The sequence below is a fragment of the Stomoxys calcitrans genome, chromosome 5 (genome assembly GCF_963082655.1).
Source record: "Stomoxys calcitrans chromosome 5, idStoCalc2.1, whole genome shotgun sequence".
NCBI classification, from domain to species: Eukaryota; Metazoa; Arthropoda; class Insecta; order Diptera; family Muscidae; genus Stomoxys; species Stomoxys calcitrans.
Genome location: NC_081556.1, coordinates 80237511 through 80250901, shown reverse-complemented (window position 1 = coordinate 80250901; position 13391 = coordinate 80237511). Strand labels below are relative to the sequence as shown.

The 13391-nt window shown below is 40.2% G+C and overlaps 1 protein-coding gene across 2 annotated transcripts in view; it reads left to right on the top strand.

Moving 5' to 3' along the window:
• LOC106080698 (putative phosphatidate phosphatase) overlaps positions 1 to 13391 on the top strand; it is a 234762-nt gene that overhangs the window by 73750 nt on the left and 147621 nt on the right. For both annotated transcript variants that reach the window (XM_059368511.1, XM_059368512.1), the window contains exon 2: positions 2013 to 3146. In XM_059368511.1, the coding sequence (XP_059224494.1) occupies positions 2720 to 3146 (427 nt within the window). In that variant the 5' untranslated portion in view covers positions 2013 to 2719. The remainder of the gene's footprint in view (positions 1 to 2012; positions 3147 to 13391) is intronic.

The window sequence follows — 13391 nt, the reverse complement described above, 5'->3', positions numbered from 1 at the left end:
TGAATAGGTCCATTACCTGATATAACTCCCATATAAACTTATCTTCCGATTTTACTTCCTAAGTCGCAACTTTCATCCGATTTGACTGAAATCTACCACTGTGACTTCTATTATGTTCTCCAACATCCAGACCAAGTATGATCGGAATCGATCTATAACTTGATATAGCTCCAATTCTTGTTTGTTTGCGTTTATAGAGATACCGAGCAATGAACTTGACAAATGCGACACATTGTGGAGGATATGTAAGATTTGGTCTTCCCGAACTTAGCACTTTTTTTCTTGTTACACCCACCACCATAGGATAGGGAGTATATTTATTTAGTCATTCCATTTGCAACATATTTAAATGTCAATTTCCGACCCTTCAAATTATGTTTATGTCCGTATGATGTAACGATGTCCGTATGTCTGTCCGTCCGTCTGTTGTAATCACTCTACAGTCTTCAAAAATTGAGATATTGAGCTGAAATTTGGCACAGAAACGTCTTGTTGCTGCACGCAGGCTAAGCTCTCGAACGGGCAAAATCGGAACATATTTGGATGTAGCTGCTATATAGACCGACTTTCCGATAAAGGGTCAATGCCCATAAAAACTATATTTTTCATCCGATTTTGCTGAAATTTGAAACAGTGAGTAATTTAAGGCTTCCCGACAACTGACCTAAACATGGTTCAGATTGAACTATATTTAGATAAAGCTACAATATAGGCCGATCTCCCGATAAAGGGTCTGAAGACCATAAAAGCTTTATTTATTACCCGATTTTGCAACAATGGGTTATTGTAAGCCTCCCGACATCTGACCTAAATATGGATTAGATCGGTCCATATTTAGATATGCCATATAGACCGATCTCCCGATAAAGGGTCTGAAGCTCATAAAAGGTTCTTTTCTTATTACCCGATTTCGCTGAAATTTAAAACAGGAGGTTATTTTAAGCCTCCCGACATCTCACGTAAATATGGTTCAGATCGGACTTTATTTGGATATAGCTGCCATATAGACCGATCTCCCGAAAAAGGGTCTGGGCCCATAAAAGCTTAAATTATTACCCGATTTCGGTAAAATTTAAAACAATGGGTTATTTTAAGCCTCCCGACGTCTGACCTAAATATGGTTCAAATTGGACTATATTTAGATACAGCTACCATATAGACCGATCTCCCGATAAAGGGTCTGAAGACCATAAAAGCTTTAATTATTACCCGATTTCACTGAAATGTAAATCAGTGAGTTGCTTGAAGTCTCCCGCCATCTGACTCAGATATTGTAAAGATCGGACGATATTTAGATAAAACTGTCAAATAGACCGATATGCCGATTATGAGTCTAAAGCTCATAAAAGCTTTAATTATTACCCGATTTCTTTGAAATTTGAAATAGTGAGTTGTTTGAGCCTCCCAACATAGCTGTCGTACGGACATATCTTCTAACTTAGGGTCCTAATCCCATAAAAAGCGGATTTCTTGTCTGATTTCGCTGAAAATGTTACTTGTATATGAATTCTCGGGACCTGAATAAAATATGATCGAGACCGCCCCCTATTTAGATATAACTATGGATGTTGTAGTGGAGTTATAATAAAACAGAATGATTATTATATCCTTGGTGGTGGGTATTCAAAGTTCGGCACTGCCGAACTTAACACGTTTTTTACTTATTTATTTCAGTCTTTAGAACAGACCACAGACTTCCTTCCTTCTATAAGATACGGATTTGATATCTTCATAATCCATTTTTAAGCCATAATATTTTGTCCACGGTTGTCTGTTGTCAAGGTTCGATCTGGCGTATCGGTTTCAATTTGTTCTATAGCGGCTCGTTTTCGATTGGACTAAAACATGAAACATGAAAACTTTCCAAACAACCCTCGTATATAAATAAATCTGAATACAACAAACATCTCATAATGCTTTATGATCTTATTTTTCTTTTGACATTTCTTATCGCAGCGCTAACAATCGCCTAATCCTTTCTTTGTTCTCCTTTTTGTTGTTATATTTTGCAGGATTTAAACGCATCTCACCTAAGGCCGCGCTAATGAATCATGTCGGTGCCCATTGAGTGAGGACGAGGCCATTACTCTTTCTGTAAATTACGAATGTCAACTTATGGCCGTTGATTGTTTGAACACAAATGAATGAAGAACTGCCACTAAGCCGTCTTCAACTGACAAACAGAACGAACCAACGAACGAACAACTTGTTGTGACGAGAAGCAAATGACAGCTAAAAAAAGCAACGCAGATAAGTGCTTGCGCGCATAATGCGGGACCCCCAGTGAAATGAATAATAGCAACAACAACAACCACAACCACGTTTACTCCGACAAGGCAATCGAATAAAAACAAACGAGGCAATAACAAACTGGCAACGTATGAAGTGAACAAAACAAAAGCGGAAGACATCACACCACCACACATAAAACAAACCGCCAATTTTAGTTACCCCCCCCCTCTACAAAAGCATTAGCAAAAGCTCATCAAAGTGTAGAGCGCGAGAATCCATGAATGCTTTGCTCTCTTTTAGTTTCACAGTTGCCATCAAGTTCAAAGTCAGTGAAATAAAAACAAAAAATACTCGGCCGTAAGCTTTTCGCAGCCAAGTGCTCTAACTCTTTCGTTCGCTCTTTCTCACGTCAAATATTTTTCCCGTGTTTCTCCTCCCCACTGAGAGAATTCGCAAGCAAGCGTGGTGTCTATTGAACAGCCTACAAATGAGTAACGATTCGTCTGCGAGTGAAACAACACCGCTACGTCGGCCGGAAGAAAGCTATCAGCAGTTGCCAGAAGACTCTTTGTCGGCATCGGTCACCACCGATTTGTTAACGTCGTCGCGTAACGGTTTATCGGTCTCCGTCGCATCCCAACACAACAATAGTGCAACCCCTACGACACAGCTCCCCTCGGACTATTTTCAAAGTGCTCGCTCGCATACCGTCGCTGTAGCTAATCATAACAATAATCACATTGAAGTTCGTCTCAGCCAAAATAATCGCCCTCAGCATAATAGTGGACGTAATCGCTTGAATCCAACGCAGGCCAACGGCTCTAGTGAAACTCCAGTCTACCTCATCAAAATGGATACAACAAATAAACGGATTTTGTGTCGAGTTGGTTTGGATGTTCTGATTTTGATATGTGGTAAGTGCCTATTAACCTACTACCCCCTTGCACAGGCAAACAGAAAAAAAATCCAACAACAAAACATCTAATTGAACAAAATTCATGTCAATTAAATGGCCCATTTGTCCCACAACAAAGGTGGCTGGCTAACCGACACCAGCCAGCTCCGTGGAAAAAGCAGTGAAGTGCTGCGGCAAGTGTACTACGATTAAACCATAAGTAACGCATGTCAGATTCGACAGTCTGCAGAAACAACAAAAGAAATGAAAACAAACCAATCGACATGAACACAATCAGTCATCGACAGTGATGGCGAAGCATACCAATAACGCAGGGTTGCCGTTGCAATATTTAAATATTGTCTAAAAGGGAAACTGAAAATTTTCTTCAAGAAAACATTCTTCAAATGTTTTTTAGGAACTGCTCGAAATTTGGCAAACAAACAAAAGTCCCAATGAATACGCATTACATTACAATCGGATATTGTCCGGCTGCAGATCGTAGGGTTATCTGTTCCTATTATAAATAGAAGAACATAAAAGTCTTATTAAAGTTGTGCAAACTATGCACCTCAAGACAAATTTTTGCGTGCAGCCAAGACATTTAGTCGCCACTGAAAAATAGTTGTGCAGAATACAAGATGGCGACAAATATCGATTTATAACTTAGCCCGAATTTTAATCATTTTTGGCCAATTAAGTACATATGTGCTGTAATTAATCGATTATATTTGCAAATAACTTTATTTTTTTTTTTTTTGGTTTATTTCACCAATGCCTATTATGTCACCCTGTAACGCAAAACAAATTCATTTGAGCTTCGTATCTGCAAGCAAAATTTTCGGTAACGGTAACGTTAACGAAAATTTCGTTTAGAGTATGTCAACGCATTTGTATCGAAAATTTCGCTAGAGGTTCTTACTTACTTACTTACGCAGATCTAGGAAACCAGATAAATGCAATTACAAAACAAAAACACATTTTTTGCCTAACTTTACCCACTTAACTCCGATCTTGGGCCACACATTTAGATAGCTGTTAATATAGGTAAACGATGTTCATATACCCAATATAGCCTAATCGAAAAAACGACGTGCTTAGCCCTTTAGTATTTGTTCAGTATTTGGACTAATTTCTGAAGTTGCAAAAGTTCAGCAGTTTTTATATACCAAAATCAGATACAAATTGAAGCGCAATGACATAGGTGATACTCCAACGTGTCATCATCAGCCCCACATGCCCTATACATAGATGAGACCGAAAGCTATACTGATATCCTCCTTACTTCATTTCAATAATAAACTCTTCTTCTCATGATCCTTATCCCCCACATAGGCTTTTCGTCGTCCTACAGACCATTTCTCTGTTTCACAGCGTTCTTGGCCGACGCCCTGAACTTGTACTGCATCACCCCGAAAGGCTTCGAACTCACCAAGTTTACGCATTTCATGGTCGCCAGGATCTGAATATGGTCGGACCGTCGAAAACAGATCTCAGTCCTCTAGCTTTGATCCATCTGTGTACCATGCTCTTATAGATGGAAATAGCAGTTCCGTCAATCCAGGACTGTGGCGCTGGCAGCAGTGCCTCGCACTCGACCTCAAGTGACGTCTCGGGAATCCGAACGGAAACCTCTTCGATTCCTTCCACGCTTCTTATCGTCACTTAGATTATACCGCGAAGATGTGGCCTGGCCCACACACACATTATCTGTCACTCAGAGAAATTTGTTAGTAAAAACAGCAAAAATGTTAGCTATAACAACTAAAAGTCTGCCGAAAATGGGACAGTACTAATTACTTGATAAAACCGCAATTATCTGCTGGGATAAAACTGTAAAATGTTTATGCCCAACATCTATAATACTTCTCGGTGCGCTCCTGAATGTGACACTTCAAATTCAGTTTCCTGCCCAAAATCACTTACAAGTATTTGACCTTGTCAAACATCCAAATCGTTCTATTGAGGAAATGTGGTGCGTCAAATACTCTTCACTTAGCATCGGCGTCATTAACGCTATCGACCTGTTTGTAGAAAATCTTCCAGAAGGCACGTTTTGCGCCTCTGATTATCTTATTGTTTTCCTAGGCCGTGTGTATTACACACCCTAATAAACTTCCGCTTTTTTTCGACATGCTCTGTAATAAAGTTTCGGACCTCATTCCCAATGTTGCGAATCTTGAGAGTGGGAATGCGAAACTGCTCCATGCTCACTAGGCGGCATTTGCCCTTCCTATCACTGCACTGCCTGATATTTTCGTATAAGGTTCTTTGCCTATCCTTGTCTTCCGAATCATGAGAAAGAGCGTAATGTTTCCATTTTCTAGTCCCTGTTCGTGAGACTGTATTGAGTTTCCCGTCCCTGTACTGCCTGATGTTTCAATACATCAGACGGTCATTGCCTCGTCGTCAGCCTCCTGTTCGTTAGGCGGTATTTAATCACCCGCCATTGCAGCGCCTGATGTCACAATATAAGGATATTTGCCTATCCTATTCTTTCCAATCTTGAAAAAGATTGCTCCCCTAGTACGCCTTTAGTCTTAGCCAAACAACGATATACATTCTATACTCGCAGCTCATAATCCGCATGGGTGGAACCCCTTCAGAGATCAACGCATGATCGAAAACTCGTTCGTTAACTTCCACTTGGTACCGATGATCTGGTGGAATCCTACCGGATGACTGCATACGTCATCTCATCTCCGTTGTGGTTCTGGCGTAAGAGGACTGCTCCTTACTTTGTTCAACGACCATCTTCTCCTTCCGTGACGGCTGTGGCCTCCTTTGAAAGTCACAAGCCTCCATGAAGACTCAGGGGCCGTGCGCGCTTCTTCCTTCGTACCTTTTCCGACTTTGGGTACCTCCGCAGGACTCTGTCCGGAGTCTCCATTGAGGGATTGCTGGCTTGGTTTTCCCAGAGTACTTGAAAGCTGGAAGCTCTTTTTAGCAGTGTTATGCTCTTCGAGAAATCTGATACTCTTTCCAGATCCCGAAGAAGTGCTTGGAATGTCAGTTCTATCCCTTTCAGCTTCCTGGACTTTCGCCCGATTGCGCTGCCGGTGCATATTTCTCTGTCTCTTTCGTCGTGCCCCGGATCGCTTTCTAGATCTTTTTGCTAGAGCAAAACCCTCCCAACTACTGGCGTCATCCCGCTGTCCTCATCACCCGTTTCGGCTGCGATGACTGTTTTATTGACACTGTCGCTGCCTGAATCTAAATCGGAAGCTGCAGCTTTACATAAAGGCTGGGGATGAGTTGCGCATCCTTCTGTTTTATCCGTCTCTTTCTCATTCGCTTGTCTGACGACTGGTTGTGCGCTTGAAGCGTTCCTCTCGACTACATATGCCAAAGCACCCACACCTATAGGAGGGGCGGACAACATGTCTGATGCCAACATGTCACCGCAGCTGTTAGGTCTTTGGGGTCCATTTGAAGCCTACGCTAAAAGGCTTAAGTGTTTTTTCGTAATAGGTAGTACATATTCCAAGATACGGATATTTTTTTGAGGAGCGAAATGGAAATACGTCCGCTTTACTCAACGGTTACTTCTTTTGTCCGGCCCCATCCCTTAATGCGGACCATCGCCGTTGTGTAGAGGATGTTAATTTTTCTCACCAGATCAAGCTTCGCTCCCTCCCAGGAAGTATGGATACTTCCGACGAGCTTTTGAAAGGTATCAATATATTCTGCTGACGCAGAACGCAGCGTAGGGATGATCTGGCGGAATCCTACCTAATTCACTTGTCATATAGATAACTGCATAAGTCAGTTCATCTCTGTTGTGCTTCCTTGCTACTCTGACGTAAGCGGGATGCTCTTTATCACTAATAAATTTCTTTTTAAATAAACAAGCAAATGTTTTTCGCAGCTTGTAATTTCAGGATGTCAAAGTGAGTGGGGAAAACTTTAACCGGATGTCGATTCCACATACGAACGGGTCGGGCGAAATGAGAATTCTCTCTATAATGCATTGTGCGGCCCGCTGGCCAATCGATGTGGGTTCGGGTGTGAGTTCCTCGAATGTCTAGTATCCCTGACATACATCCTTACATCAGGAATAAGAAGACTAATATCAAACGAACACACACCATGGAAGTACCGATAGAACAGCGCCAAACAACCCACATTGCGACGATGATGAAGGAGGCAATAGAGTTGAAAACCCCACTTTCCCACCAACGCCATCGCTCTCCTCTGTACACGGTCCAGTAGCTCCAGGGATGTTTTTGAAGCTCCAGCCCATACATATGAGTTGTACTCCATTTTCGGCCTTGTGAAAGTGATGTAGATGTTACGAAGATCAGACGGAGTGAAGTAATTCTTACACCGTTTAAGGAAGCCTATACACTTGAATGCTTCTTTCGACACTTCAAATACATGTTTAGCCCAACGGACATCACTTTGTATTTTCATGCCCAGAACATCGAGAGCTTCTTATTGCTCAACATCCACACCGTTGATAGACAAAGATGATCGTAATGGGTCAGCAAATCGTTTTTGTGGCAACAAGCAGCACTGAGTCTTCCGTGCATTAAAATCTACTCGTTTCATTCGACCCCACTCAGAAATGGCCAGCAAATCCTGGCAGAGTGTATCGTTCATAACCCGCCTTTTGTCCTCAATCTTACTCTCATCAAACTGGTAGATTGAGCGATTCCAACGTTCCGACAGAAGTGCCATGAGGTCGCCCGTAGAGCGATTTCTGCGGAACCCTAACTGTTGGTCGCTAAGAAGGCCATTCGACTCTAAATATCTCACAAGATGGTGATTAACCATGCTCTCTAAGACCTTGGAGAGAGCGGAGCATATCGCAATTGGCCGATAATTCGCAGGATTGTTTGCCTCACCCTTCTTGGATATTGGCTGAACGTTCGCAAACCTTCCAACGCGCCGGGAAGACTCCCGCACGGTAGGCAAGGTTGAAAAGGTTGCGTAATGGACGAACGAGCGTCGAAGAACACTTGCGTAAGACAAGTATGCCATCCGGGCCCGGGGATTTATTTACGTCTAGATTCTAAAGAACCCTTTTAACTCCACGAGTTCGAAAAAATATTTGGGGCATGACACCAGAGACATTTTCGATTGAGGGGAGTGGTTGATTGCTATCGGGCAGGGAAGAGTTCCCTGCAAATATATCAGCCAACAGGTTAGCCTTATCAACCGGGTCAGTGAACGTTTGATCGTCCTTAACAAGAGTTGGAATAGATGAAGGACTACCCTTTACTCTTTTCACGAACGACCAAAAGCTCTTACTTCCACGTATCTTGCTTCAGCTTACACTATACAACAATTTAGAGGTCGCATCATATTTAAAATAATGATGAAATATAAAAATTAATATAAATATAAATAAACGTTAATTAAAGGCATACTCTATTTGCCTACCATTAACTGAAACAATGTTAATCAAATGACTTTTTCATCCGCCTAGGTTATAAATTATTTTTTACCATACAAAGCCATAATTTCTAATGAAATCTAATCTATACAAGCAATGCTGCATAAACTTCTGTAAATTCTCTTTCTATCTTTGCTAAGGCTCCGCCAGCAGCGTTATCGTTTTAACTAATTGTAGAACAAACAATTCAATGCGAATCGCCGGGTGACAGCAATTTAAAAACAGGTTTCTTATGTTTTGGTTCGTTTATTCATCTCCCAAATAAATATCTCACGTTTATTTCTTCTTCTTCTTCTTTGCGTACTTGAGATTAGTTTGCACGAAACAGGTTATTGCATGGCCTTTATACTTTGTTTTCGTGAAGTTTTCCCCCCTTGCCGTGCTACAGACGCACCATATATGGCAGCATGACGCATGTTGGTTGAGTTGCCTGGTAGTTATTTTAGGAATTCAGATAACCGCCACGTTGGTGAAAAATAATTAACAAAAAAAGTAAACATTTCACTTTTGATGCTCATCGGAGAGTTTCGTCATTAATTCGTTTAAAATACATACCTACTTTGTGCTAATGGCGTAGCTTTTTGTTGTTTGTTTATTGACAATACATTGGCTGCTATTGTTTTTGTTTTTTAGCTCTTTGCATTACAGAGTGTCTATTGTTTGGCCTAGCACCACCTGTTGTGTATGGGTGAGTGAGTATGTGTGCACATTGCGACAGTACTTGTCGTTGATGGAAAGTCGATAACATTTGTGAGTCATTTATCGATAGTATTATCGTCAATTGAGAAGTGTTATGATTGTTCATAAGTGGATGCTTTCGAAAGTTTACATAGTTCAAAAATAGCAACTCAAAAACGGGAAAAGCAGTTAACGCCGTAATTACACGGCATGTAGTCGTCTTATGACATGTCACTTTCATGTCATGACATATGATTTAGAATGTTTGTCAAAATTGTCAATTAACAGACAATTCTTCATCCATTTTGCTATCACACCTGAATGTTATTTTCGTATGGAATAACTAAAAATGTGAGCAAATCTGATTTTTATACCCATCACCGTAGGATAGGGGGTATATTCATTTAGTCATTCCATTTGCAACACATCGAAATATTAATTTCCGATCCCAAAAAGTATATATATTTAGGATCTCGTAAAATTCTAAGCCGATTTAACCATGTCCGTGTGTCTGTCCGTCCGTCTGTTGTAATCACTCTACAGCCCTCCAAAATTGAGATATTGAGCTGAAATTTGGCACAGATACGTATTTTTGATGCACGCTGGTTAAGTTCTTGAACGGGCCAAATCGGAACATATTTGTATATATAGCTGCTATATGGACCGATTTGCCGGTAAAGGCTCTAATGCTTATTAATGCTTTATTTTTCATCCGATTTTTCTAAAATTTGAAGCAATGAATATTCTAAGGCTTCCCGACAACTGACCTATGGTTCAGATCGGACTATATTTAGATATAGCTACCATATAGACCGATGTCCCAATAAAAGGTCTGAAGGCCATTAAAGCTTTATTTATTACCCGATTTCGCTGAAATTTGAAATATTGAATACTTTTATGCCTTCCCACATAGGACCCAAATATGGTTTAGATCGGACTATATTTAGACATAGCTGCCATATAGACCGTTCTCCCGATTAAGGGTCTGAAGCCCATAAAAGCTTTATTTTTTAACCGATTTCGCTGAAATTTGCGACAGTAAGTAGTTTTACACCTCCTAACCCAGGACCCAAATATGGTTCAGATAGGACTTTATTTAGATATAGGTGCCATATTGACCGATCTCCCGATTAAGGGTCTGAAGCCCATAAAAGCTTTATTTATTATCCGATTTCGCTGAAATTTGAAAAAGAGGGTTAACTTAGGCATCCTGATATCTGACCGTAATATGGATCCTGATATCTGACCGTAATATGGATCAAATCGGACCATATTTAGGTATAGCTGCTATATAGACCATCTCCTGATAAAGGGTCTGAAGCCTATAAAAGCTTTATTTATTACTCGATTTCGCTGAAATTTAAATAGTGGGTTATCTAAAGCCTCCCGACATCTGACCCAAATATGGTTCAGATCATACTATATTTTGATATAGCTGCCATATAGACCGATCTGCCCATGCAGGGTCTGAAGCCCATAAAAGCTCTATTTATTATCCAATTTGAAACAGTGGGTAATCTTAGTTCTCCGACATCCGTCCCAAATGTGGTTCGATTCGTACTATTGTACAATTATATATAGCTGCCATATAGACCGATATTCCGCTAAAGGGTCTGAAGCGAAGAAAAGCTCTATTTTTTATCTGATTTCGCTGAAATTTGAAACGTTAAGTAGTTTTAGGCCAACATACATCCGACCCAAATATGGTAACGATCGGACTGTATTTAAATATAGCTGTCATATAGATCGATGTGCCGATTAAGGGTCTGAAGCTCATAAAAGCTTTATTTATTACTAGATTTTGTTGAAATTTGAAATAAAAAATTGAACAGTAACTTATATTTATAAGACCACTCAATGTCCGTGCCGAATTTGGGTGCATAAGTTATCCAATTTTCACCGGATTGTGACGAAATGGGGTTTTCATATATAGCCGAGTTGGTGGGTATCCAAAGTTCGGCCCGGTCAAATTAAATGCCTTTTTATGTCCGTGCGTCTCTACGTCCGTCCGTCTGTACGTCCGTCAGATTGTTGAAAAAACGCTACAGTCTTTAAAAATAGAGATATTAAGCTGAAACTTTGCACAGTTTCATTTTTTTTGTCCATAAGCAGGTTAAGTTCGAAGATGGGCTATATCGGACTTTATCTTGATATAACCCCCATATAGACCGATCCGCTGATTTGGGGTCTTAGGCCCATAAAAGCCACATTTATTATCCAATTTTGCTAAAATTTGCGACAGTGACTTATGTTAGGCCACTCGACATCTTTCTTCAATTTGGGCTAGATTGGTCCAGATTTGGATATAGCCGTTATATGGACCGATCCTCCGATTTAAGGTCTTGCGCCCATAAAAGGCGCATTTATTGTCTGATTTTGCCAAAACTTGGGACAGTGAGTTGCGTTAGGCCCTTCGACATCCTTTATCAATTTGGCTCAGATCGGTCCAGGTTTGGATATAGCCCCCATATAGAGCAATCCGCCGATTTGGGGTCTTAGGCCCATAAAAGCCACATTTATTATCCGATTTTGCTGAAATTTGGGACAGTGAGTTGGCTCAGATCGGTTCAGATTTGGATGTACTGCTTATGAATAATTTGTCACGAACTTGAACTTATGTTCCTAAACGACGCTTGTAGGCAATAATTGAGAACTCAGGCTCCCTAAATGTGAGCTGGATATGGTGAACTGAGTTTCACTTCTAGAAAAGATTCCCGCTTAGGTGTACTAACATAGTCACAATGGCAATAAAAAACACAGAGTTCAAATTCACAGGGGGGGTTTATTTCTTTTTAGAAGATGTTTAGTCGATGACGGGTGCCAAAAAAGAGAAAGAAACAGAGCTCGTAGCTTACAGGCTACTCCAGTTTTCCAAACTGTGTTGCCAGTCAGTATTACTAATTCTGGTCCCGGCACAGGATAACTCTGAGTACCACACATGCTGGAACTTTGAGCTCCAAACTGTGTGGTGTTCATTGTTAGCACGAGAAGCTTAGCTGCTAGCTTCAGGTCGTGTCCACAGGTTATGAATGAGGATCGCCACCTCCACATATAACAACAACTAATACTGGTTTTTCTTTAATCAATTCCATTTTATCTTTTGATCCTTTACATTATGATATACTAGTCTATTACTTTTATAATTAAGCGTAATTCAAATACTTCATTGAGATCTTATTTTAGTATAAATTACACTTGAGAGATCAAATCTACTGGGGAAGTCAACAAACTCAAAAGATGTGACTGAGAGATCAAGTCCATTCAACAAACTTAACTTTGTCCATATGAAGTCTTCATAGCCATAATTCCAAATAAGTGTTAAGAGAGGTTTTCACCGCTAGGCTGTTGAACTCGCTTCAACACTGTTAAAAATTTTAGCTATAAATGTCAAAGACGATTATAAAATTCGTCACACTACACCCCCTGAACTTAATTCCAAATGTTCTTTCTCTTTAACCTAGTGAGACCAAGAATTTTCATTTACAATTGTAGATAAAACCCACATTAAATGGCCTATAACGACTTCCAAATAATTTTAACGACTCAAACTTTGATTGACCTCTTTAATAATTTGGAAATTTTCTATATGTCATTTGAATGCAAATGTTGAAATTTTCAAGCTTTGACAAGTTTTTAAATGCACTCATAATTGGTCTTTATGTTCTGCGCTGATTGCTATTAATAGCTAACCTAAACGCCTTTCAAATGTTACCACTAATCCTGCTTACATTTTCCATATTCTTCTGCGTTGCCACGGAAACTTTGTATTTTAGTTTGTTGTTGTGAATTTTGAACATAATTTTCCATGTTCATTAAAACCAATAGGCATAGCAAATGAATGTCGTTAGCTTCTTACAACAGTGTCACTTAAAATAAAAGTTACAAAAGACAATGTGGTTAAGTAACAAGTAAAAAAAGTGTTAAGTTCGGCAGTTCCGAACTTTGAATACCCTCCACCAGGGATATATGAATCATCCTATATTATTAAAACTCCACTCCCCTGTCCATAGTGATATGGGGATGGACTGGATAATATTTGATTCAGCTCCCGATAACTCTTATACAAATCACTGTTTCAGCGTAGGCCACCGTAGCGCAAAGGTTAGCATATCCGCCTACGACACTGAACGCCTGGGTTCGAATCCTGGCGAGACTATCAGAAAAAATTTGCAAATGTGGTTTTCCCCT